Source organism: Symphalangus syndactylus, chromosome 3 (genome assembly GCF_028878055.3).
Source record: "Symphalangus syndactylus isolate Jambi chromosome 3, NHGRI_mSymSyn1-v2.1_pri, whole genome shotgun sequence".
In the NCBI taxonomy this organism is placed as follows: Eukaryota; Metazoa; Chordata; class Mammalia; order Primates; family Hylobatidae; genus Symphalangus; species Symphalangus syndactylus.
The window spans coordinates 11,399,490-11,420,372 of NC_072425.2; the positions used below are offsets into that span (position 1 = coordinate 11,399,490).

At 50.8% G+C, this 20,883-nt stretch overlaps 1 protein-coding gene across 2 annotated transcripts; it reads left to right on the top strand.

The window, feature by feature from the left end:
• Positions 1 to 1,164: 1,164 nt before the first annotated feature.
• SURF6 (surfeit 6) lies at positions 1,165 to 9,862 on the top strand. 2 transcript variants are annotated; one of them, XM_055270518.2, is made up of 5 exons: positions 1,165 to 1,353; positions 2,807 to 3,016; positions 3,601 to 3,689; positions 4,648 to 4,860; positions 5,060 to 9,862. In XM_055270518.2, the coding sequence occupies exons 1-5, from the start codon at positions 1,260 to 1,262 to the stop codon at positions 5,537 to 5,539; spliced, it is 1,086 nt and encodes a 361-aa protein (XP_055126493.1). In that variant the 5' UTR covers positions 1,165 to 1,259; the 3' UTR covers positions 5,540 to 9,862. The 2 variants fall into 2 exon arrangements, with proteins under 2 accessions (XP_055126493.1, XP_063492873.1); XM_063636803.1 differs by lacking the exon at positions 5,060 to 9,862 and having other exon boundaries at positions 3,601 to 3,693; positions 4,653 to 4,858.
• Positions 9,863 to 20,883: the final 11,021 nt, after the last annotated feature.

Sequence of the window (20,883 nt, forward strand, 5' to 3'; positions counted from 1 at the left end):
TGGCAGAAGTTAGAGGAAGAAAGTTTAGTTCTGTTTCAAATACAACAGTTCTGTTTCTAATATATATATTAGCAGCCATCTTTTCAAATTGTAATTTAAGACTCTAAGTTCTCCCTTCTCGACCAACAGGGTGGTCCTGGAAGGGGCTCTGGGTCCTTAACGAGCCTGTAATTTTCCAGTGCAGGAACTGGGGTGTGGTGGTCCCAAGCCTCAGGCCATGACCTCTCTTTTCTCCTGCCCCTAGTGAGTTATTATAAAGGCCACATCTTGTGTTAAAAATCGTAGTGTGGGCCGGGCGCGGTGGCTCATGCCTACAATCCCAGCACTATGGGAGGCGGAGGTGGGCGGATCACCTGAGGTCAGGAGTTCGAGACCAGCCTGGCCAACATGGTGAAACCCCGTCTCTACTAAAAATACAAAAATTAGCTGGGCGTGGTGGTACACGTCTGTAATCCCAGCTACTCCGGAGGCTGAGGCAGGAGAATTGCTTGAACCCGGGAGGCGGAGGTTGCAGTGAGCCGAGATCTTGCCACTGCACTCCAGCCTGGGCAACAGAGCGAGACTCCGTCTCCGGGGTGGGGGAGGAAATCGTAGTGTGTAATTCTATTTTTCAGAGCAAAAGCCACTGCCCAGGGGGTCTTCCTTGAACATGCCGGCTCCCTCCCGCCCAACACTTCTCCCTTTTCCCCTGGCTTTCTTTGGCGCTCCCCTCACCTGACAGTCACACGCTTGCCACGTTTATCAGTCACCTCTACGGCAGACACTCGCCGAGAACACGTGTGTGTGTGACACACTGCTTGTGTCCCCTGGGACTGAACCTAGGGCCTGCCACGTGCCAGGCGCTCAGTCTGCGTCCACCTGAGACCTGAGGCCCCCCCACCCCAAAGGACGGAATGAATGTACTGCTGGTCATTCATTCACTTCGCCCCTACTCATGAGCGCCTGCTGTGCCGGGGGTGGGGGTGAGGGGAGCGCAGGAACACGTGCGGGACCGGGGTGGTTGAGGCACTGAGGCCAGGTCTTGGGGGTCCCTGCTGCACCGACTTGGGGCGGAGATTGGCTGCCTTCGGCCCACAAGGCTGTGCGCCCCGCCCCGCGCGCCGCTTCCGGCGGAGTCAGGCCTGGCTAATCGAGCGCGCGGGCTGGCGGGTCGGCGCTCGTCTGGCGGCGCCTGCCCGTGTGGTGGTTTCCGGCGGAGGTGGTGAGAGTCGCACGCGCAGCGGGGAAGGTGTGAGTCGTGAACGGCCCAGGTCTCCGCCATGGCCTCTCTACTCGCCAAGGACGCCTACCTGCAGAGCCTGGCCAAGAAGATCTGCTGCCATTCGGGCCCGGAGCAGCAGGCGCGCACGCGGGGTAACGCACAGGGCCGGGCCGGGACTAAGGGGCCTGCGAAACGGGGGACGCGGCCGGAGCCGGTGTAGACGAGTCTGTAAAGTACTAGAAAAAAAGTCTAAGTGACTTGTGAAATCATCGCCGTTTCCCTTCCTTGTTTTTTTTTTTTTTTTTTTTTTTTTTTTTTGAGATGGAGTCTCGCTCTGTCGCCCAGGCTGGAGTGCAGTAGCGCGATCTCGGCTCACCTCAAGCTCCGCCTCCCGGGTTCACGCCATTCTCCTGCCTCAGCCTCTCCGAGTAGCTGGGACTACAGGCGCCCGCCACCACGCCCGGCTAATTTTTGTATTTTTAGTAGAGATGGGGTTTAGTAGAGACAGGAGTAACGGTCAGTCAGTGGGAAAAGACCCTTTCAGTCACTTCACTACGGGCATAGTGCGGTGTGGGGAGGAGGAAGATGGCAGAGGGCTCCTGCGCTTAGGGTTCTCGTGGCCTGGTGACCAGGCTGCACAAGGGAAGTAGATAATCAGGTGGGGAAGCCGACAGCGGGGACTTGTCAGTGTTGTCTGGGCCCAGGAGGAGAGGAGAGCAGTAGGGTCTCTGGAACCACCAGAGATAAAACGGGGTTTCCTTTTTATTCAAGGACGATATATTGGTTATAGCAAATCCAAAATCTTAAGTGAATTTTCTCATTACCTAGTATGTCTTCCGTCTGTCTTTCCCATCCTTTTTCAAGTTTTTTTTTTTTTTTTTTTTTTCATTAAAACGATTCAGCTCCTATTTTACTTAGACTGATTTCTCCCATTTAAAATGTAAACATTGTCCGGGCGTGGGGCCTCACGCCTGTAATCCCAGAACTTTGGGAGGCCGAGGCGGGCGGATCACAGGATCAGAAGATCAAGACCATCCTGGACAACATGGTGAAACCCCATCTCTACTAAAAATACAAAAATTATCTGGTCACAGTGGTGGGCGCCTGTAATCCCAGCTACTCGGCAGGCTGAGGCAAGAGAATCGCTTGAACCCGAGAGGTGGAGTTTGCGGTGAGCAGAGATTGCGCCACTGCACTCCAGCCTGGGCAACAGAGTGAGACTCCATCTCAAAAAAAAAAAAAATGTAAACATAACCCTCAGCAGCTAAAATGAAAGCCCTTGTCATTGTGTTTGATGGCAGCATGGTAGCTTATTGTAAAGCAGGGCCAGAAATTGTTAGTGGAGGTGGATATTCAGGTTTTTCTAATGTTTCACTCAAATAATGTGATGAACGTCCTTGAAGCCTAATCTTTGTGCATGATGAATTCTCACAAGCAGAACTACTGGGTCAAGGTTGTGGTTCTGAGCTCTAGGATCAGTGTCTCTGGCCCCCGATCCTGATCCTCTTTCTGCATCCTCCTGGGATCAAAGTCTTGGTGAGCCTTTCCTGCCTACTGAATGGGCCATGAGATTGGGACCTAACTCTTTCTTATTTTGCATTTCAGCTGGCAAAACTCAAGGCTCAGAAACTGCAGGGCCCCCAAAAAAGAAAAGGAAGAAAACACAAAAGAAATTCCGGAAGCAGGAAGAGAAGGCTGCTGAGCACAAGGCCAAGTCCTTGGGGGAGAAATCTCCAGCAGCCTCTGGGGCCAGGACGCCTGAGGCAGCCAAAGAGGAAGCAGCTTGGGCATCCAGCTCAGCAGGGAACCCTGCAGGTGAGAGGCTTCAGGGCATGTTGGTTCTGTGCAGGGTAGGGCTGGGGCTGGGCTTGGGCTTGGTCCCCTCTGCTCTTAAGAAAAAAAAAAGCAGCATCAGGTACACAGGGATAGCACAAGACTTCCCCAAGAGCAAAGATCACAGGAGCGCTAGGGTGAATGGGACCGAAGGAACTGTGTGGCGTTCCAGGCCACATGGCTAGCAGGATGTTAGGGGGCAAGGCTGTGTTTCTGAGGACCTGGAGCAGCTTGGCTTGAAGAGCTTCCCTGCCCTCAGGTCTCTGCAGGGGCCTTGTGAGAGCCAACTTGTTCGGGGGCCCAGGCTACAAAATTTGGAGGAGGTGATTTGGCTTGCACCGTAGGAAGTGTTTTCTCATACCACAGTGACCTACCTCGCGAGGCACTCAGTTACCTGCCCTGGAGGATGTTGTAGGAACTAGTCCAGGTTGAAGCGGTGGAGTAGAATTTACTGGAATTGCCCCGCAGATCCATGAGTGGCCACAGTGGGACAGGGATTCGTGGCCCTAGGGAGGGAGGGGGAGGGGAAGAGAGGGCCCCCTGCAGTCCTGTCTCCTTCCCTGCAGATGGCCTGGCTACTGAGCCTGAGTCTGTCTTTGCTCTGGATGTTCTGCGACAGCGACTGCATGAGAAGATCCAGGAGGCCCGGGGCCAGGTAGGCGGGCAGGTTTGCTGGAGTGCCGTCACTACTCTGCCTGTGTTCTCCCTGGGGTCAGCTCTCAGCGAGGGGCTGTAGCCCCTGTTCTCCCCTCTGCAGCGAGTCTGCCAGGGCCCCAGCAGCTGTGCCCTGGGAGAGCAGTTATTTTCTTGGAGAACCTCAGTCCCCAAGCTCATCAGCCTCCTTCCTTCTGGGAAGCTGCCTTTGCTGAACCGACACTGGGATGGGCACCTCCTGTGTCTGTTTCTCCAAATGTCGTGATAGTCCTGTGAGTTGAGTAGGGACTTGAGCTGAGTGGCCAGGCACAGGAAGCACCAGTGCAGCTCTTTGTGCTGAATGGTACTGTCTCCCCTGTGTTGGCTCCTGCCCATCCTTTCCCTGGGGCTCTTCCTTAAGGCCTCGTGCTGTGTGGGGGACAGTTCCCAGCTACTCTCCTCCACCATCCTGAGGTACAGTGTGGGGTTCCTAAGAGGTGAGCAAGGCTCCGGGCCCTTGTTCCTGAAGCACACGTCTCTTTTGGGCTGGTGTAGGGCTCTTGTTGGCCAGGGGATGGGAAAGGCCATTGGGGAGGGCTTCGTTTGGGTACCTCGTGAACAGAACGGGCAGCGGTCTGGACAGGTGTTCTGACCTCAACTCCAAGTTCTAGGCAGTGATCTTGACCCTCCCCATCTATAAAACGATGTATGACCTGTGAAACCATGTTTGTAATGTATCCTGACACGGGGTAAGCACCCGGGAATTGGAAGCTGTGATTCTTATTTGGGGGTCCCTTCTCCCTTTTGGGGTCATTTGCTTTTTGGGGAACATCATTGTGGAACATTGGACTCCGTGGGCCCCTTGTTCAGGTGAGGATTTCCTCACCTGCCTTCCAGCCCTGATTCTTCTCGACCGTGGGCCAGGCTGGGGGACCCTGGGATTGAGAGAACTTTAATGAGTGGGTGCCTCTTTCCCCCAGGGCAGTGCTAAGGAGCTGTCCCCTGCCGCCCTGGAGAAAAGGCGGCGGAGAAAGCAGGAACGGGACCGGAAGAAGAGGAAGCGAAAGGAGCTGCGGGCGAAAGAGAAGGCCAGGAAGGCTGAGGAGGCCGCGGAGGCCCAGGAGGCGGTGGAGCCAACCCCAGAGGGGGCCTGCACGGAGCCGCGGGAGCCACCCGGGCTGATCTTCAATAAGGTGAGCGGGAGCTGGGTCCTCAGGCGGGCTGGGTCGGCTTCAGGCCTCAGCGTTGCCCCTCGTTAGCTTCATGACTTCTCTCCAAACCCCATCACCTCTGTAAGGTGGTGACGGGGACCTCGCAGGTCCCTTAGGGTGCCGGCCAAGGCTGGGGCCTAGTGCGGGGCTGGCATGAGCTGATGTCATACCTTCTTCCCAGGTGGAGGTGAGCGAAGACGAGCCGGCCAGCAAGGCGCAGCGCAGAAAAGAGAAGAGGCAGAGGGTGAAGGGGAACCTCACGCCGCTGACCGGGAGGAATTACCGGCAGCTGCTGGAGCGCCTGCAGGCACGGCAGAGCCGGCTGGACGAGCTGCGCGGCCAGGATGAGGGGAAGGCGCAGGAGCTGGAGGCGAAGATGAAGTGGACCAACCTCCTCTACAAGGCGGAGGGTGTGAAGATCCGCGACGACGAACGCCTGCTGCAGGAGGCCCTGAAGCGCAAGGAGAAGCGCAGGGCGCAGCGGCAGCGCCGGTGGGAGAAGCGCACGGCCGGCGTGGTGGAGAAGATGCAGCAGCGCCAGGACCGGCGGCGGCAGAACCTGCGCAGGAAGAAGGCGGCCCGCGCCGAGCGCCGCCTGCTCAGAGCCCGCAAGAAGGGCCGCATCCTGCCGCAGGACCTGGAGCGCGCAGGCCTGGTCTGAGTCTTTCCCACCTGGGGCTGCCGTCTTCGTCCTAGGAGACTCCAGGGCACCCTCTGAGGCCTTGACGCTAGCTCTGTCCCAGGATCTCCACAGACCTCGGCCCCTCCATGTGAGGGGGACACAGTGGTGCTCTGGTGAGTTGTGAGGGCCCAGATCACATGTGAGGAAGAGAAAGTTTCAGCGTCATCCCTGAACGCAGAATCCGGGACCTTCAGACCCAGGGAAAGGGTGAGCCAGACTGGGGCCTGGTCTTCTTTCCCGGGCCTGAAAGCTTCCCCGAGGTTTGCAGGGTCAGGGAGGAGGAACGGTGGGGGTGGGCAGTCACTGCCCGTTCCCCACTGCCTGTGTTCACAGGAGCCACGGGACAGAAGACAGTGGCCTCTGCTGCCGGGCCACGTTAGTCCGCAGCTGACTGGAACAGAGGACAACCCTGAGGTGTGGCATATGGGCACCTGGCACTCGGGAGTGGTGGGAGCACGTCCAGGCATGGTGCCTCCTGGGGCAGAACGCCATGGCTCCTCCCCGTTCTCTTGGCTTCTGCCTGTTGGGGTCTCATTCCTTTCTGTTCCCCAGTGCCCCGGGGCGGCATTTTACTGCTCAGAATTCGGAGGGAGGGAGCAGACCTTCTCGAGTCCACGCATGTGAGTTGGGTCAAGTGCATTGGAGCTAGGGAAAGAGAAAGAAAGAATAAAAGCTGGAGAGAGAGTGAAGCGAATGGAAGATACAAAGTGGAATGGAAAAATTAAATCCTGAGCTCCAGGCAATCAAAATGAGTGCAGGTTGAAAAAACTCAGGTGAATTTTAGTGGCATATGGATGACAAAGCTGTAAATAAAATTCTTTTGGTGAAACTCTCCAGTTACGAGACAAAGATTGTAACTGAAAGCGAGCTGGTATGACTGTTACTAGACAGAGGCGACTGATGAAAAAGCCCTGTGAAAGATCAGATGTGAGATGGGTATGAGCTTGAGCTAAGAGATAGACAAAACAGGATCTGAAAAGAATACATACTCTTTCCATGCATATATGGAACATGGATGGAAACTGACCACCTACTTTGTCCAGAAAAGAAGTCTTAAGATATTTCAAGGGATCAGTGTCGTTATCTGACCATATCCCAATGTCGTTAAAAAAAATTTGAGCTAACTTTTTGTTTGTTTGTTTTTGAGATAGAGTCTTGCTCTGTCACTCAGGCTGGAGTGCAGTGGCATTTCATATTTGGAATTTTTAAAACACACTTATAAATTACCTATGAGTTAAAGAATTCCTAATGGATATTAGAAATATTTGGAACTAAAAGATAATGAAAATGCTACGTATTAAAATTTGTGGAACAGGGCCTGCCATGGTGGCTCATGCTGTTAATCCCAGCACTTTGGGAGGTGGGTGAATCACTTGAGGTCAGGAGTTCGAGACCAGCCTGGCCAACATGATAAAACCCCATCTCTACTAAAAATACAAAAATTAGCTGGGTGTGGTGGTGCAAACCTGTAGTCCCAGCTGCTTGGGAGGCTGAAGTGGGAGAATCACTTGAACCCGGGAGGTAGAGGCTGCAGTGAGCCAAGATCGAGCCACTGCACTCCAGCCTGGGTGACAGAGCGAGACGGTCTCAAAAAGAAAAAAATTAAGATTTGTGGAACAGAGCTAAAGCAGCACAAAAAAACATTTCATAGCCCCTAAATGTATGTGCATCTACAGATAAATAGTGCCATTTATACACATATATGCTGTATGTCTATATTTTTAAAGCTAAAGAAAAATAAGCATGCAGCTTAAATTGGAACAACTCAAAGTAAATGGAAGAAAAATCTCCAAAACTGACTGGAAGGAAAGCCTGAGTTGTAATCACTGATGAAATTGAGTCAGTAGTTAAGAATGTTCCCCTTGACGGTTTTACAGGGAAGTTCCACGAAGTAGAGAACAGGTAATTCCAGACGTAGACACATTCTAACAGAATCAAGTGAGAACACTTCACTCGTGCACTTAGCTTAGATACTAAAACTAGACAAAACTAGGTAAGAGAAAGGGAAGTTACCAAATACCAATGTCAAGATTTTAGACAATAATAAACCTTTAGCAAAGTGCCACACTGGGTTTAATTCAGAATTGCAAAGCAGTTTCAACGCCAGAGAATCAAGAGTGTAATTCACATCAACAGATTAAAAGAGCAAAACCCACGTGACCATCTCAGTGGTTGCAGAACGGGAACTCAGTAAATGACCCAACAGCCATTTATAACGAGTTTTTAGCAAACTAGGAATTCAGGGTATTTCCTTACTCTGATAAGGGGATTTGGAGCCAGGCATGGACCCATCTTGAAACCACATTCTGGGTCAGGCAAATGTAGATGTATTGGAGGGAAAGACATCCCCACGGGTTCCCAAGAGGTGAAGTCGTCATAGTGAACTAAGGGGCCAGTGAGGGTCTGGAAAAGGCGACTACCATCACCTGGCCATGGAGACTGAAGAGGCGGGGGGGGTCTCGTCCTGAGCAGAGACAGGACAACTGGGTGGGCCAGTGAGGTCTGCAGGTGGGGGAAGCCGAGAGCACAGCAATATTTTACTGCCACTGGATGTCTGTGCAAGGAACCTATGCCGGCCAGGGAGGTTGAGAGTGAGGCTCAGTGGGGACTGGCATACTGGCTGAGTGGATGCAGTCTTTCAGCAACGCATGTCATGCATGGCGCGGGCCATCACTGTGCTGGATGAAAGTTTCAGGAGCGAATGAGACCCAGCCCTAGCTCTCAAGGAACTCAGTCTCATAGATAGTGGTCCTGCAAAGTGGCCAGGGAAAGGATCGGGGTGCAGGGCGCTGAAGTCTCATGGAAAGTTGTGAACGTTGTGGGTACCAAAATGGAGTCACTTATGTCAAACTCTAAAACAGTCAGAGGTGATGAAGCAGCCTTCACGCACACATTCCTGCAACAGGACTTACCACAAGACATTTCTACAAACAGACCAATAACAGGACTCACTGCAAGACCATCCTCAACGGTTGCAGTATTCCAGATAAGCTGCTATTCCCAAATCCATTTATTTTAGAGAGTCTATCTCTGGATTTCTTCATAGGTTGACAGTGTCATGTAGGATTCAGTACAGTGAACAAAGATTGGGGAAAGGCAGCCCCCAGGCAGAAGACCAGAGGCAAGGGGGACAGTCACGCATTTGTAAGGTCTAAAAAGTTCAGTCTGCTTTTGTGATACCTGACGAATTTTTATATGTTGTGTTTTCATTCAGTTCAAAATACTTGCTAATTTCCCTTTGATTTATTCTGTGACTCATGAGTTATTTAAAGGTGTGTCATTTAGTTTCCAAATATTTGGGAATTTTCCAGAGATCTTTCTGGTACTGATTTATAGTTGAATTTCACTGTGGTCAGAGAACATACTTTGTATAACTTAAGACCTTGGCTGGGACGTGGTGGCTCACACCTGTAATCCCGATACTGGGAGGCTGAGGCAGGAGGATCATTTGAGCCCAGGAGATTGAGGTCAGCCTGGGCAATGTAGCGAGACCCTGTCTCTACAAAAAATTTTAAAAATTACCCTGGGGCGGTTGCCCACGCCTATGCCTATAGTCCCAGCTACTCAGAAAGCTGAGGTGGGAGGATCACTTGAGCCCAGGAGGTTGCGGCTGCAGTGAGCCATGTTCCTGCCACTGCACTCCAGCCTGGGCAACAGAGTGAGACCCTGTATCAAAAAACAACAAAAAGCCACTTGAATCCTTTTGAAGTTAACAGGGTTTGTTTCATAGCCCAGACTGTGATCTCTTCTGGTAAATGTTCTGTGTGTGCTCGAGAAGAATGTTTTCTGCTCTTGTTGAGTCAAGTATTTTAATGTTAGGTCCGGTGGAGTTCAAGTTCTATATCCTTGCCAATTTTCTTTTCTTTTTTCTTTCTTTTTTTTTTTTTGAGACGGAATTTTGCTCTTCTTGCCCAGGCTGGAGTGCAATGGCATGGTCTTGGCTCACTGCAACCTCCATCTCCCATGTTCAAGTGATTCTCCTGTCAGCCTCCTGAGTAGCTGGGATTACAGGCACGTGCCACCACACCCGGCTAATTTTGTATTTTTAGTAGAGATGGGGTTTCTCCATGTTGGTCAGGCTGGTCTCGAACTCCTGACCTGAGGTGATCTGCCTGCCTCAGCCTCCCAAAGTGCTGGGATTACAGGCGTGAGCCACTGCGCCTGGTGCCAATTTTCTACCTACTCATTCTGTCAATTATTGCACTTCATCAAAAATTAAAAATTAGGAAAACAAAAAGATAGGCTCACAGTGGGAGAAAATATTTGTAAAACTTACAGTATAATAAAGGACTTGTGGCCGGGCATGGTGCTTCACTCCTGTAATCCCAGTGTGTCCGGAATTGGTGGGTTCTTGGTCTCACTGACTTCAAGAATGAAGCTGCGGACCCTCGCAGTGAGTGTTAACAGTTCTAAAGGCAGCATGTCCGGAGTTTGTTCCTTCTGATGTTTGGATGTGTTCAGAGTTTCTTCCTTCTGGTGGGTTCGTGGTCTCGCTGGCTCAGGAGTGAAGCTGCAGACCTTCGCGGTGAGTGTTACAGCTCATAAAAGCAGCATGGACCCAGAGAGTGAGCAGTAGCAAGATTTATCGTAAAGAGTGAAAGAACAAAGCTTCCGAGCAGGTTGCCACTGCTGGCTCGGGCAGCCTGCTTTTATTCTGTTATCTGGCCCCACCCACATCCTGCTGATTGGTAGAGCCAAGTGGTCTGTTTTGACAGGGCGCTGATTGGTGCATTTACCATCCCTGAGCTAGACATAAAAGTTCTCCACGTCCCCATCAGATCAGTTAGATACAGAGTATGGACACAAAGGTTCTCCAAGGCCCCACCAGAGCAGCCAGACACAGAGTGTTGATTGGTGCATTCACAAACCTCGAGCTAGACACAGGGTGCTGATTGGTGTGTTTACAAACCTTGAGCTAGACATAAAGGTTCTCCACGTCTCCACCAGACTCAGGAGCCCAGCTGGCTTCACCCAGTGGATCCCGCACGGGGGCTGCAGGTGGAGCTGCCTGCCAGTCCCGCGCCGTGTGCTCGCACTCCTCAGCCCTTGGGTGGTTGATGGGACTGGGTGCTGTGGAACAGTGAGTGGTGCTCTTTGGGGAGGCTCGGGCTGCACAGGAGCCCATGGAGGGGGTGGGAGGCTCAGGCATGGCGGGCTGCAGGTCCCGAGCCCTGCCCCGTGGGAAGGCAGCTAAGGCCCGGCGAGAAATTGAGTGCAGTACCGGTGGGCTGGCACTGCTGGGGGACCCAGTACACCCTCCGCAGCCGCTGGCCTGGGTGCTAAACCCCTCATTGCCCAGGGCCGCCAAGCCCATGCCCACCCGGAACTCCAGCTGGCCCCCAAGCGCCGCGCGCAGCCCCGGTTCCTGCTCGCGCCTCTCCCTCCACACCTCCCTGCAAGCTGAGGGAGCTGGCTTCTGCCTTGGCCAGCCCAGAAAGGGGCTCCCACAGTGCAGCGGTGGGCTGAAGGGCTCCTCAAGTGCCACCAAAGTAGGAGCCCAGGCAGAGGAGTCGCTGAGAGTGAGCGAGGGCTGTGAGGACTGCCAGCATGCTGTCACCTCTCAATCCCCCCTCTAAACAGGACACCCCAACTGCTGTTGGGAATTTGGCTGATGACCACTCTATCTACTTCCTGCTGGATAGGGGCAAAGAAGGGGCCCTGCAGTTGTAGTGTCCTTCAGAGGGGAACTCTCTAGGCCTGGGGAAGTGCCACCGGGTCGGTCCAGGGGTCCTCAGTAGAAGTTGTTAGTTGAACTCATTTGGGGTTCCACTGGTAAGACCATCTGTAGCGTGATGACCTCAATTCTAGAGGAAACAAATTTGACAAGAAGGTTAAAAATACAGGGCCCAAAGGCGAGTAACAGCAAGATGGCTGCCACGGGACCTAGAACGGGGAGAAGCCATGTTGCCCAACTCCAGAGGTTGGTATGAGAATTTGAAAGGCATTGTCTGATTTCAGAAGCCTTTTCCTGTAAACGCCAGGTGGCATCTCATACTATCCCTGACTGGTTAGTGTAAAAACAACACTCTTCCCCTAAGAAGGTGCAGAGTCCTCCTTTCTCAGCAGTGAGGAGGTCTAGGTCTTGGCGGTTTTGGAGAGTCACTGCTGCTAAGGAGTCTATTTGGGATTGTAAAGTAAGAATAGATTTTGTTGTTTCTTGCAAACTGTCTGAGAGGCAGATATGGGTTGAAGATCTACATAAATAGAATATGCCTTGGCTGGGTAGATAGAAATTTACCCTGGCTTTTAAAGGAATGGGATATGCTGTTTTTTCTTTACAACTTCCATCTCTCTTTCTTTCTCTTCGACTTCTCCTTTGTCTCTTTCTTTTTAACTCTCTGACTTTCTGTGTCTGTTCCTCTTTCTCTCTGACTCCTCTTTGTCTCTTTCTCTTTGATTCTCTGTGTCTGTCTCTCTTTCTCTCTGATTCAATCTTTGTCTCTTCCTCTCTCTTTCTTTGACTTCCTGTCTCTTTCTTTCCGCTCTGCTGCCTCTGCCTGCTGCTTATGCTGCTGTTCTCCCCTCTCCTTCCCATTTTGATTTCTTTCTCAGTGTAAGATTCCCACCTCTTTGTGTTTTTGCATTGCATGACTGGGCGGGCATTTTTTGCCCTTCCAAATTGTCCTTCCAATGCAGACTTTAGGGTTGATTCCCTCATCAAGTAGGGGACAACAAATGGGTAACTTGTTCCCCATATTCATGTAGATAATAGCTCCAGCCTTGGCTAATATATCCCTCCCTAATAAGGGTGTGGGACTTTCAGGCATAACAAGAAAGGCATGTGAAAAGAGCAAAGTCTCGCAATTACAACTGAGGAGGTGGGAGAAATACCTGGTTATATAGGCTGTCCCAGGATTCCTCGGATGGTAATGGACCTTGAGGACAGTCATCCAGGACAGGAGATTAACACTGAGAAGGCCACGCCAGTGTCCAGGAGGAAGTCAATTTCCTGGCCCTCAATAGTTAAACATACCCGGGGCTCAGTGAGGGTGATGACATGAGCTGGCGCTTGCCCCGGGCACCCTCAGTCCTGTTGTTGGATCATCTTGTTGGCTTCTGACCCAGGGAACCTTCGTCCTCTGGGGCAGTGCACCTTCCAGTGATTGCTTTGGCATAGTAGACATGGACGAGGGGGTAGCTTGTTTCTCATTGGACAATCTTTTTTAAAGTGTCCTAGTAAACCACACTGATAAGAAGCCCTACCAGGTGATTGGCCTGCTCCATTTTCTGTCGTCTCTGAACCACCAAGGTTTGTTTGTCTGAGGGCCATGACTAAGGCTGTGGCCTTTCTCTGATCTCGCTTTTCCTTTTGGGCCTGTTCCTCTTGGTCCCTATTATAGAACACCGAGGTTGCCATGTTTAATAATGTCTCTAGATTTTGTTCAGGGCCCAGGGCTTGCTTTTGGAGCTTTCTCTTGATATCTGCGGCTGATTGGGTAATAAACTTATCTTTTAGAATCAATTGACCCTCGAGTGATTTGGGTGACAGGGGAGTATATTTTCTTAAGGCCTCTCGTAGCCGCTCAAGGAAGGCAGAAGGATTTTCTTCCTTTCCCTGAGTTATGGTGGACATCATTGAATAATTCATGGGCTTTTTTCTAATTCTCCTTAGTCCTTTTAGAACACAGGTCAACACATGTTTGTGACTCCAGTCCCCATGATCTGAGTCAAGGTCCCAGTGGGGATCCATACTGGGGATGGCTTGCTGACTGGAAGGGAATTTGTCCCTTTCTTCGGCTGTCATTCTATCATTTACTTGACTAAGATACCAGGTATCTCCAAACTCTCGGGCTGCAGCTAAAGCCGCATTCTTTTCATTAAAGGCCAGGGTTTGATCTAACAGTAGCATGACATCTCTCCAAGTGAGGTCAAAGGTTTGCCCTAGACCCTGTAGGACATCTATGTACCTATCAGGATCATCTGAAAACTTCCCCAGGTCTGCCTTGATCTGTTTTAAATCAGAGAGGGAGAAGGGGACATTTACCCGGGTTGGGCCAAATCCCCCTCCCCCTACAGCTTGAAGGGGACATAACTGATAGCCCGGGGGTTTTTGTGGACCTTTGGAGATTTCTTTGCTTATTTCCTTCTGGGCAGGGGGGATTAGAGGATTATCATTAATAGGAAGGGGAACTATAGGGAGGCTAGGATATGGGGGTAAGCTGAGGGGTCCTCCTGTGGGATGTAAACTGCAAGTTTGCATATTTGTGTATTCTCCCTCAATGAAAAGAAAGCTTGGATATAAGGTATTTCACTCCATTTGCCTTCCCTCTTACAGAAAAGATCAAGCTGCAGGATAGTATTATAATTTGTACTTCCCTCAGGTGGCCATTTTTCCCCATCAGAGAGAGAATATCGAGGCCAAGCCATAGTGCAGAAAAAAATGAGCCGCCTCTTTTTCAGGGTTTGTGGGTCAAATTGGTCCCAATGGCTTAGGATGCATTTCAAGAGTGAGCCTGTTGATGCCTGAGTGTTTCCCATCTGAAACACAAAACCGCCCGTGGTTTTGGTTTGTTTTGTTTCTCCCCCTGCCCAAGAACCCGCAACGGTCTCTGGACCCTGCTGATCGGAATAGTTGCGCTCACTGACGCAGCAGCAGAAACAACCCCTGCCCAAGAACCCGCAACGGTCCCCGGACCCTGCTGATCGGAATAGTTGCGTTCACCGACGCAGCAGCAGAAACTCTAGTTTTCCTCCCAGACCACATGGAGGACCGAGGAAGGTCGGATTTAGTGGTCCTTACCGACACATTCTCGAAAACCTGCACCCTTGCCAGTCCTCCTTGACCACAAAGAGGACCAACCAAGAAAAATCGGATTTAGTGGCCCTTACCAACGCATTCTCAAAAACCTGTTAGAGTCCTAAGCATTCTCCTGTTAGTATTGGGACTTTACCCCTGTCCTATAAAGATGTTATCCACAAAAATGAAGTGGAGGGCCATACCCTGAGGGAGGGAAGGGATCTTCAGGGTTGGAAGAGTGACACCTTTTGTCCTCACTTGTATGAATAGGAAGGATACAATTTCTGAGGCTCCCCATATCCTAGCTTCAGAAATAGCTTTTGTTAGGCCTATTAGTCTGAGGAGGGATCCTAAAATTCCAGGTAGTCCCCACTACGACGGGGCTTTGGGCAAAAATTACGTCTTTCTGATTGGTGAGCCCGGGTGCCTAAAGAAGGTAACAGAGTCCTGGAGTTTATACTAGAAATCATTCTTGTAGGAGAAACTAGAAAATCACCAGAGACAGGTAGCAATTTTTAGAAGCGGGTCTAACCTCAGAGAGGTGAGAGGAAGTTTGTCTGGCAGGCATTAGGACCCAGGAGGCAAGGGTCAGGATAGATAGGATAGATAGGCGAGTTTTGCTTGGGCGACATGCTTTTGAGAGTTCCGCTCATGGCCGCAGGGTCAACCAACATGTTGTCGGGACCCCGGAGCTGCATGGCTTTCCTCTCTGTCGATGCTCAGCTCAGCCCAGAAGTACAGGAAAAGCAGAAGCTGGTTCTAGGCAAACCAACGGTCCCAACTCCGAAGAATCGGGGGTTGTTAGAGAGCCCTTTCCCAGAAGGCCTGACACCCGTGTCTTTAGTCCAGCGGCCGTGCTAGTCGCTTTTAACTGGCCGACAGGTGCCCGGTATTTAGCCCCCAAATTCTAAGGAAAGATAGGACAGAATAGCAAGCGAAAGGGGTCCGATAGCACTCACTGCTTGGCGATAGGTGACGGTCTCAGCACTCAGCGATAGGCGATGGTCTCAGCACTCAGCGATTGTCTCACCGCTTGGCGATAGGCAAGTGTCCCATCTGGGTCGCCAAAATGTGTCCGGAATTGGTGGGTTCTTGGTCTCACTGACTTCAAGAATGAAGCCGCGGACCCTCGCGGTGAGTGTTACAGTTCTAAAGGCGGCGTGTCCGGAGTTTGTTCCTTCTGATGTTCGGATATGTTCAGAGTTTCTTCCTTCTGGTGGGTTCGTGGTCTCGCTGGCTCAGGAGTGAAGCTGCAGACCTTCGCGGTGAGTGTCACAGTTCTTAAGGCGGCGCATCTGGAGTTGTTCGTTCCTCCCAGTGGGCTCGTGGTCTTGCTGGCTTCAGGAGTGAAGCTGCAGACCTTTGTGGTGAGTGTTACAGCTCATAAAAGCAGCATGGACCCAGAGAGTGAGCAGTAGCAAGATTTATTGTAAAGAGCGAAAGAACAAAACTTCCACAGTGTGGAAGGGGACCTGAGCGGGCTGCCACTGCTGGCTCGGGCAGCCTGCTTTTATTCTCTTATCTGGCCCCACCCACGTCCTGCTGATTGGTAGAGCCGAGTGGTCTGTTCTGACAGGGCACTGATTGGTGCGTTTACCATCCCTGAGCTAGACATAAAGGTTCTCCACGTCCCCATCAGATCAGTTAGAGTATCGACACAAAGGTTCTCCAAGGCCCCACCAGAGCAGCTAGATACAGAGTGTTGATTGGTGCATTCACAAACCTCGAGCTAGACACAGGGTGCTGATTGGTGTATTTACAATCCCTGAGCTAGACATAAAGGTTCTCCACATCTGCACCAGACTCAGGAGCCCAGCTGGCTTCACCCAGTGGATCCCGCACCAGGAGCTGCCCGCCAGTCCCACGCTGTGTGCTCGCACTCCTCAGCCCTTGGGTGGTTGATGGGACTGGGCGCTGTAGAGCAGGGGGTGGCGCTTGTCGGGGAGGCTCGGGTTGCACAGGAGCCCATGGAGGAGGTGGGAGGCCCAGGCATGGCGGGCTGCAGGTCCCGAGCCCTGCCCCGCAGGAAGGCAGCTAAGGCCTGGTGAGAAATTGAGTGCAGTGCCGGTGGGCTGGCACTGCTGGGGGACCCAGTACACCCTCCGCAGCCGCTGGCCTGGGTGCTAAGCCCCTCATTGCCCAGGGCCGGCAGGGCCAGCCGGCTGCTCTGAGTGGGGGGGCCCGCCGAGCCCATGCCCACCCGGAACTCCAGCTGGCCCGCAAGCGCCGTGCGCAGCCCTGGTTCCCGCTCTCACCTCTCCCTCCACACCTCCCTGCAAGCTGAGGGAGCCGGCTCCTGCCTTGGCCAGCCCAGAAAGGGGCTTCCACAGTGCAGCGGTGGGCTGAAGGGCTCCTCAAGTGCCACCAAAGTGGGAGCCCAGGCAGAGGGGTCGCCGAGAGTGAGCGAGGGCTGTGAGGACTGCCAGCACACTGTCACCTCTCACCAGCACTTTGGGAGGCCGAGGCGGGTGGATAACTTGAGGTCAGGAGTTCAAGACCAGCCTGGCCAAGATGGTGAAACCCCATCTCTACTAAAAATATAAAAATTAGCCGAGTGTGGTGGCGGGCGCCTGTAATCCCAGCTTCTTGGGAGGCTGAGACAGGAGAATCACTTGAACCTGGGAAACAGAGATTGCAGCGAGCCGAGCTGTCGCCACTGCACTCCAGCCTGGAAGACAGAGCAAGACTCCATCTCAAAAAATAATAAATAAATAAATAAATAAATAAATAAATAAATAAATAAATAAAATGGCATAACCATTTTGAAGGTTCATTTTTGCATAAAGATGTCCAGTGTTCCAGGACCAGTTGCTGAAAAGACTGTCTTCGTAGAATTGCCCTTGTACCTTCATCTGAAATCAGTTGGCCATAAATCTGTGTAGGTCGATTTCTAAACTGTGTGTTCTGTTCCTCTGAACCTTTCGCCAGCGCCACACCATCTTGATCACTGTAGCTCTATAATAAGTGTTGAAATCAGGTAGCATGAGTCTTCCAACTTTGTTCTTTTTGAAATTGTTTTATTTCATATTTACTACATATAGTCACTACTTGATCTGCATTTGCTCTTAAAAAATATAGCTCTTCTGGTTTTTAGGAAGGCTTGATTTTTTGGGGGGTCTAGTCGTTACTTACTGTTCATATCCTTAAATAGTATCTTTAGTCCCCTCAACCTTTAAAAGAGTTCTAAAATTTCCCTACTATGAAATAATTTGTAAACCTTTCCCCTCTCTCCCTTCTCTCTCTTTTCTACCACCCATGTTTTTTTTTTTGAGACAGGCCTTGCTCTGTCACACAGGCAGGAGTGGAATGGTGCCATCTCAGCTCACTGCAAACTCCACCTCCTGGGTTCAAGCGATTCTCCTGTAATCCCTAGTAGCTGGGATTACAGATGTGCACCACTATGCCTGGCTAATTTTTGTATTTTTAGTAGAGATGGATTTCACCATTTGGCCAGGCTGGTCTCGAACTCCTGACCTCAGGTGATCCACCTGCCTCGGCCTCCCAAAGTGCTGGGATTACAGGTGTGAGCCACCATGCCTGGCTCACCCATTTTGTTAATGAATACTATTATTTTTCTTAGTATTTGCCTCTGTCCTCTATAATATGCCAAACTTCTCAGTTTGTCAGCATTAAGTGATGTCTTTAGAATCCAACTATAATACGAAGCAATCAGCAGGGCGATTCTATTTTCCATCCTCTCTCTGCTTTCTTGTCTCATACTGTTATAGCTGCCTTTGTAAAATTGTTTTTTTACACATTCTGTTACCTTTATGTATGAGTTTGCTAGGGCTTCTGTAACAAAGCACCGCAGAGCAGCTTAGGTGAGAGGAATTCATTATTCACAGCTCTGGAGGGCAGGGGTCCAGTCCAGACCTCGGCAAGGTTGGTCTCTTCTGAGGTCCCTGAGCGAAGGCTGTTCCTGGGCACTGTCCTTGGCCTGCAAACAGCATCTTCTCATCTTCCCTCTGTGCCAGTCTGTGGGTCCTGATTGCCCTTCTTATAAGGACACCAGTCACATTGGATTAGAGCCCACCCCAGTGACCTCATCTTAACTAATAACATTTGCAATGACATTATTTCCAAACGAGGTCATGTTCTGAGGTGCTTGGGGTTAAGACATCAGTGTGTGGATTTGGCAGGGAACACACTGTACGTACCCATCACAACTTGCTGCTGTTTTTTTTTTGGTCCCTGTCCTCTAGTTGAATATGTGAGTGCTCACTCCCTGTTCCTCTTACTATCTGTGATCATCTCTCAGTTAACTAAAATTCACTCTCTAGTACAGCGGTACTTTTGACCAACCTTTTTTGCCCCAGTGACTGGTTTCTCGGAAGACAATTTTTCCATGGGCAGTAGGGGCGGTGGGAGGGATGGTTTGGGGATGAAACTGTGCCACCTCAGATCATCAGGCATTAGATTTTCATTAGGAGTGCGCAACCTAGATCCCTTGCATGCGCAGTTCACAGTAGGGTTTGCACTTCTATGAAAATCTAATGCCACTGCTGATCTGACAGGAGGCAGAGCTCAGGTGGTAATGCTTTGCCTCAATTCGTTTGTTTTAGCAGAGTTGTCTGGACTTCTACCTTGGAGTCTGTCCTGTCTTGGCTCTGCCCTGCCAGCTGAGGACCTGCCTGCCGCTGCCTCCCCGCTGCTGCTTCCCCCACCGCTGCCTCCCCCGCCACCACCTCTCCTGCCTGCTTGCTCTGCTGCTGTTCTGCCTCTTCACGTCCCTGTTTCTTCCTTGCTGCACTTTCTGCAGCATCTCTAGACTTGTGTCCGTGGCCTTTGCTTCCAATTCTTCCTGAGTTCCACCAGCACCTGTCCACCTGTCCTCCCTGGGGGCGCAGAGTCCCCCATGGCCATTGCTGCTGCAGCCTCTCCCCTGGCCACTTCCCCAGCTGCATCGTGGGGCTGCCCACTGGCTTGCCACTTTCACTTGGCTTTGTGGCCGTGGCTTTCTCTGTGTTTTCTTCATCTGCAGGGAAGTCTTGCTGTTCCCTTTTTGTTTGTTTTTTGAGACAGGGTCTTGCTTTGTTGCCTGGGCTGGAGTGCAGTGACATGATCACAACTCACTGCAACCTTGACCTCCTGGGCTCAAGCGATCCTCCCGCCTCAGCCTCCCAAAGTGCTGGGATTCAGGAGTGAGCACTGCGCTGGCCACCCGCTCCTTTTAGGTTTCTTTTTTCCCTTCTCGTATCTTTCGGTGGATATTGATACTGGATGAATTGGGTTTCCTGGATTGGGAGGGTGGGGCTGGCAGAGCCCAGAGTATACTTTTCTGGTTTTGAGCCCGCCCCTCTCCTGACGTGCAGTAACAGTCTCAGGAGCCCCAAGTTATCTTGGGACCTCAAGAGGACAGAAATTTACCCAACTCATAGGTATTTGAGTGTACAAACCCATGGCTGGGCTCAGCTTTAAAAAAGTCTTATTTGAGATTCCTTATGGAACAGAGTTCCATCAAAGCCAATTTTAAAAGCTTATGTGAAAAATAGTTATTCTTGGTGTGCTTCGTGCAAATAATCAGGCCAAGTATAATAAGACTAAAGTTTATTTTATAAACAAATCCTTCTATCATGATTTGTTTTTAATAAAAATTGGGACTGAAGAGAAAAATTATGCTTCAAAAGAAAAGCTATAGTATACCTGTTGTTAGCTGTTCTTGAGTTTTTCTGCAGTTTGGACAAAATCCTAAATTTTTTGTGGGCTACAAGTCTCCAAACTAATGCTTTCAAATCTTTACTTTTAAAACTGGGAATTACACTCCGTACTAGCTCCCTTTTGCCTTCCGCCTTGAGTGGAAGCAGTCTGAGGCCTAACCAGAAGCCCGGCAGATGGGGGTGCCATGCTTCTCGTACAGCTTGCGGAACTGTGAACCAAACATCTTTTGTTTATAAATTACTAAGTCTCAAGTTTTCTGTGAAGGCAACACAATAGACTAGGACAGTATCAGAACTTGTCCTAGTGAGGTCCTTGTGAGACCTCTATAGCATGTACTTCCTTTTAAATTAGATTTAGTCTGCCATGACTGTGAAAATATCTGAACTACATTGATGAGCTCGGAATTACAACATTATATAAATTGCATTGTCTTGAAAACTAATGGTATTTCCTGAAATGACTCATCCCTGATCTTGGTGGAGAGCTTTATTTTTTTCTTGCCACCCTCTGTAACTTTGCAGTATAAGAAGTTAACCTAGGCTTGGCTAGTTGCCCACCCCTGTAATCCCAGCACTTTGGGAGGCTGAGGGGGGAAGACTGCTTGAGCCCAGGAGTTCACGAGCAGCCTGGGCAACATGGTGAGACCCCATCCCTACAAAAGAATGTAAAAATCATCCAGGCATGGTGCTGCACGCCTGTGGTCCCAGCTACTGCAGTGGCTGATATGGGAGGATCGCTTGAACCCAGGCAATTGAGACTGCAGTGAGCCAAGATCATGCCACTGCACTCCATCTTGGGTGACAGGTTGAGACCCTGTCTAAAAAAAAAAAAAAAAGAAGAAGTATTTACCTATGCTTGTAATCACATAGGGCACTAGGGCAGGTGGCCAGGCACTGCGGGGTAAGGCCTAATGGAATTATGGCTCCAG